The sequence below is a fragment of the Nyctereutes procyonoides genome, unplaced genomic scaffold (genome assembly GCF_905146905.1).
Source record: "Nyctereutes procyonoides isolate TBG_1078 unplaced genomic scaffold, NYPRO_anot_genome, whole genome shotgun sequence".
NCBI classification, from domain to species: domain Eukaryota; kingdom Metazoa; phylum Chordata; class Mammalia; order Carnivora; family Canidae; genus Nyctereutes; species Nyctereutes procyonoides.
This window is the reverse complement of record NW_026575132.1, coordinates 33,267,063-33,273,062: the sequence shown is the minus strand read 5'-3', so window position 1 is coordinate 33,273,062 and position 6,000 is coordinate 33,267,063. Positions and strand designations below refer to the sequence as shown.

General features: G+C 36.2%; 1 protein-coding gene across 2 annotated transcripts in view; it reads right to left on the bottom strand.

Moving 5' to 3' along the window:
• Positions 1-377: 377 nt before the first annotated feature.
• ZFAND4 (zinc finger AN1-type containing 4) overlaps positions 378-6,000 on the bottom strand; it is a 74,848-nt gene continuing 69,225 nt past the window's right edge. For both annotated transcript variants that reach the window (XM_055345098.1, XM_055345099.1), the window contains 2 exons: positions 2,599-2,716; positions 378-1,310 (listed from right to left, as the gene is read on the bottom strand). In XM_055345098.1, the coding sequence (XP_055201073.1) occupies positions 1,175-1,310; positions 2,599-2,716 (254 nt within the window). In that variant the 3' untranslated portion in view covers positions 378-1,174. The remainder of the gene's footprint in view (positions 1,311-2,598; positions 2,717-6,000) is intronic.

Sequence of the window (6,000 nt, the reverse complement as noted above, 5' to 3'; positions counted from 1 at the left end):
TTCTTGGATTTTTAAATGTCTAAAGCACATGTTGTCTTGATAAAGGAGGGGGGTACTGAACTATATATTTACAAGTGGGAAAGATATTAGTGGAAGAGTGATACATTTAATGGTATACTTTCTAAGGGGAGCTATACAGACTAAGGAAAATATTTACATTTGTGTCAAGTAGTTCAGTTTTTAGTTTACCAAACTGGGTGATGGGCATTAAGGAGGACACTTGGAAGTGATGAGCATTGGGTATTATATACAATTCATAAATCACTGAATTCTACCTCTGAAACTAATAATACAGTATATATTAATTGAATTGAATAAAAAATTTTAAATTATTTATAAAATTATTGTAAATAATCAAACTTATAATAAAATTGAATATTTATTTGAATTTCTCCTGGTAATAATAGCACTCAACTTATAAGAAAAACAAACCAAGCTGTGAGATTTTGTTTTAAATGTAGCCATTTTTCAAAAAGTGAAAAGTTAGAATTCTGTATTTAATGGCAACTGAGACCCTTTCTATTGCAAACTACCATTCAAAAAGTAGTATTTTAAGAAATATATATAGTTTAATTAACATGATGTGTTTTATAGAATGGAACGTATCTGAATGCCAATCTGAATATGGAAGAAATATATATGTGTTAAAACCACAGGGGGACATGAAATGTTCTTTTTTATAAAAAGTAGCTTGAAATAAAAAGGAACTTTCTAGTAAATTCAATAAATTTTCACACATGGGATTTAAAAAAAAATACAAAAACAAATCCCCACCTCCCAACCCTCACCCCTCAAAGAAGTGGTGGATTTGAGTAGAGCCGTTTCAGGACAACACATTTCTGTACAATGTGGAAGCTGGTTACATAGTCAGTGATAACTTCCTAAAGTGCATCTTTTGAAGACTTGTCTATTAAATTGCAGTATCAAATAGAAAATAGTTAACACAAGACATGCAATAACAAAGCTAAATCATTATAAAGTTTTTAAAACTACTTTTAAAACTTTTGATTCCCCAAAGGATAAAGATGTCAAATACAGTAGCATTCTTTCTCCAACAGTATGCATTGTATGTTTTTGTCATTTGGCAAATCTTTTGGGAGTCGAACAAAAATAATGCAGTCTAAACAATATTTCTTCTGTCATTGTAATACGATTCCTAGACGCAGAGCAGGAGCTAGATTTTTGGAAGTTTGGGTGCATTAACCACAGGATTTGCCTCCTGTAAATATCTCCTCCCTGCACTCTTGTAATCATAGGTGCAGCCGTGAGTTTCTGCATAGCGATGAGATGCACAGAAGTTGTTTCCACATCTAAAGCACAAAAAAAGTTCATGTGAAATAGTCACATTTCTACAAAGGGTCATCTCTTTAGGAGATCAGAGCGTGACTTCAGGTATCCAACAGGAGCCCTCTGGTTCTCTTAGCAATTTTCAGCACTACATTTTCCAGGCACTCATAAACCAATACACGCATTCCCAAAAAGAAAAAGTTACCTGTCCATGAATATGAGAGTTTATAATAGAGACTCTATTTCGAATGAAAAAAGATACAGATCTTTATAAAGTAGTAAAACTGCAAAAACTGAAAAATGTGTTTATCGCTTCTCTCATATTTAGTAAACCTGGGTGAACTCAATTTGTGAGAAATTCAGTCTGGAAAGAAAAGCACATAAACCTAACTATGCCATGAAAGGATTTCAAAAATATCTCTATCAGGGCAGCAGTGGTTTAGCACCGCCTGCAGCCCGGAGTGTGATCCTGGAGACCCGGGATCGAGTCCCACGTTGGGCTTCCTCTGTCTGTGTCTCTGCCTCTCTAAATAAATAAATAAATAAATAAATAAATAAATAAATAAATAATCAATCTTAAAATATATATATCAAACAAGATGAGCTGTTTCTATTTGAATAGAAAGTACTCTAAAAAGCAGCAGTTACTTTTAATGACTGGACTCAAAGGGTAGACACTGTCCTCAGAGCATATCAATCGATGCTAACAAAAGAAATAATTATGAGAAAGTTCATTATTTTTTGTGAATGTATTATTCATGTTTTTTTTTAATTTTATTTATTTATTCATGAGAATACACAGAGAGGAGAGAGAGAGGCAGAGACACAGGCAGAGGGAGAAGCAGGCTCCATGCAGGGAGCTCAACGTGGGACTCGATCCCATGTCTCCAGGATCAGGCCCTGGGCTGAAGGTGGTGCCAAACTGCTGAGCCACCAGGGCTGCCCTATTCATCTGTTTTGAATAGTTAAAATTGGTTCAATTTAAAACAATCTTGGAGGAAGAGTTCTTCCAAGTTGTATTCAAACAAAAACCAATAAGCACATCTATCATAAGAAAGAAAAAAAAAGACAAAAAAAGTACATTCTCCCAAGTAGTCTCCTAACTTGAATGGCAAGATCTCATGATTTATAAACTCAGGAGCTGTCTACTTTCTCTTTACTTTAACCAATTAGGAGCTCAAGTGAGGGCTACTATTTGAAGATCATCTTAATTATGTGATGAATAGCCAATTTAAAGAATGTTTTATATTGTATCCCTATGCTGGGTCACCACAAAGAGAGCATCTCAGCTTTTCCAGCCAGCCAACCTGCCTGCATTCGTAGCTAGTAGCCAGTCCAGTTTTCTTCCCACAAAGGAAACAATGCTTTGCTGCTTTCTTCTTTGTTTGAATAGGGGCTTTCACAGGTGGGAGGTGATGAGTACATTCTCCTGTTTAAAGAAAGTATATGTTGATTAATAACTGGCACAATATTTTAAATGTGAAATAGTATTAAGCAAAACATAAAACAAATGCCTGTCCCAGGAAACTTCCTTGCTATAAAAAATCAATTTCTGCTATTTTTATATCCGAAATTATTTACATAAACTACAGATGCAAAACTGTTCTATTTTTAAAGATTCTGTAGCCTTCTAATGACTAAGACTTTTATATTTTTAGGACTTTTGTACACACTGGCACTTTTCTGGTTGTGTCCAAGAGCAATCAGTAATTGTAAAGTACACAAATCTTTGACAGAGAATCAAGAAAAATGTCTGGATCAAAATCATTTTTATGAAGGAATGAGAAGAAAAGTGGTAGAGTCTGAACAGTACTGGTACCCCACTACCGAAAAAGGTTTGGGAGGCCTGGGCTTAATGTTTACCTGGCAGCTAAAAGTCTCTGAAAAGAATTCAAGAGTTCAAAAAATTGGAATTACAGTGAAGCGGTGCTATACCTTTTGCCACCCAGATTGGGTGCTGGATATACAAACTCAGTAACATTAAGTCGGCTTCATTACCAGTCTGAAATACTCTCCTAGATCTTGCCCAAAACTGTAAACCAAAATGGAAACTAACTGAATGACTCCTAATGGTAGAAACAAAACTGAAAACAACTAAGTGAATGACTTCCAATGTTGCCTGGGCACCAACTGTGTTAATAAGCACTTTCTTCTTCAAGTGCACCTAGAGTTATCAAGAACAAGATAATAAGGTACTTTCCACTTCTTAAAAAATGAAAATTAGATAAGCATTTGCAAAGGACACATACGAAAGGCATACAGTACCAGATATCCCCTGGAAACTCATCTAATTGCTATTATCTTTGAAATTCAGATTTAGGATATTCTTCCCCAATGGAATAATCTGTTAATAATAACCTAGTTCAGTAGTTATATTTTCATTTTTTTTCTTTCCTTGGAATTGCTTAATGTTTCCCAAACTTTTTTCATTCAAGAACTCTTGTGAATGTGCAGAAACATACAACACAGTAGTGACAAGAATGATTTGGCACAGAAATACAAATGCAGTCTTCGCCTATGAAAATGGCTCCCATATACACTTCTATCCACCAGAAAAAAAAAAAAACATTTATTAGTTACTCACTCCAGGACAGGACCCATCATTAGCATAGAGGTTTCCTACTCTTCTTTAGACTGACATTCAGGGTCTTATACATCTAATATGATACCTTTCTAACTTCTAAAGTCATTTTCTGTCATTTACCACATCATACCCACTCTCAATAAAGCACCAGACCCATTACAGGTGAAATCTCTTTTAAAATGCTCTATTCCAGCTTGTCAACCTAGTAAAATTCTACTCATCTTGTAAGAACATGTCATCAATCATCAGTTCCTCCCTGAAGCCTTCTCTCAAATGTGCATTGGACATATGAACAAAGAAAAAGTCAACAAAATAATTCCAATGTGAAAAGTTGCTTTTCCAAACAAGATTAAAGATATGTGGATTAACTCATTTGTTTGGCATTTCCTAGTCCAATAATTGGTCTAAGACAATGATCTATAATTACCCAACAGAAGACAGCCAACAAAGCAAAGAGTAGTATGCTAGATGCAAGTTTGGTAATCATTTGCCTAAAAATGATGACTAAACTATGAAGATGGATAAGATTTCCAAGGGAGACCCTGTAAGTTAAAAGCAATCAAGACCAATGGAAGAACTTAGCAAATTCAGTATGATATAGTTATTACTGAAAGGAAATGGCAGCAAGTTACACAACTCTAGTTCAGGTGATGATCACTGCAGGTAGCAGTTGATGCCTTGACTTAAATGAAATCAACCAAAAAAGTGTATACACCTGGGGACAAGTAAAGGGTAAAACAAGTGAAAAGAAGAAAACTCAGGTTTAAAAAAAAAAAAAAGCAAAAATCTAAAACAACGTATTAGCAAAACCACAATGAGATACCACCTCACACCAGTGAGAATGGGGAAATTAACAAGACAGGAAACAACAAATGTTGGAGAAGATGTGGAGAAAGGGGAACCCTCTTGCAGAGTTGGTGGGAATGTGACCTGGTACAGCCACTCTGGAAAACTGTGTGGAGGTTCCTCAGAGTTAAAAATAGATCTGCCCTATGACCCAGCAATTGCACTGCTGGGGATTTACCCCAAAGATACAGATGCAGTGAAACGCCGGGACACCTGTACCCCGATGTTTATAGCAGCAATGTCCACAGCACCCCAATGTTTATAGCAGCAATGTCCACAATAGCCAAACTGTGGAAGGAGCCTCGGTGTCCATCCAAAGATGAATGGATAAAGAAGATGTGGTCTATGTATACAATGGAATATTATTCAGCCATTAGAAAGGACAAATACCCACCATTTGCTTTGACGTGGATGGACCTGGAGGGTATTATGCTGAGTGTAATAAGTCAATCGGAAAAGGAGAAACATTATACGGTTTCATTCATTTGGGGAATATAAAAATTAATGAAAAGGAATAAAGGGAAAGGAGAGAAAATGAGTGAAAATATCAGTGAGGGTGACAAAACATGAGAGATACCTAACTCTGGGAAATGAACAAGGGGTAGTGGAAGGGGAAGTGGGCGGGGGGTTGGGGTGACTGGGTGATGAGCACCAAGGGGGGCACTTGGCGGGATAAGCACTGGGTGTTACGCTATATGTTGGCAAACTGAACTCCAATAAAAAAATTTAAAAAATGAATAGCTAAATAAAATCTAAAAAAATAAAAAAATAAAACAATGTAATAGTCCAGAATAAAAAAAAGAGAAATGAAAAGATGAGAAACAAAGGAAGAGAAACTATTTCAAGAAGGAGGGCAATAACAACCAAACAAGATAAGAATACAGAAGCATCCACTGGATTTGAAACTGTGGACATCTTTGGTGACCTCAGCAACAGCAATTTCAGATAAAGAATGAGAAGAGAAGTGAAAAAGCACCAAAGCCCAAGTTAGGGTTAAATATATTACAGAAAAAGTGAGGTACTGGCATAAAGAACCCAGAAATAAACCTCCCCATATAGGGCCAAAAGGTTTTTTTGTTTGTTTTTTTAATAAATTTATTTTTTATTCAATTTGTTTATTCAATTTGTTCAATTTGCCAACATATAGCACCCAGTGCTCGTCCCATCAAGTGCCCCCCTCAGTGCCCGTCACCCAGTCACCCTCACCCCCCGTCCACCTCCCCCCTTCCAACACCCCTAGTTCGTTTCCGAGAGTTAGGAGTCTCTCATGTTCTGTCTCCCTC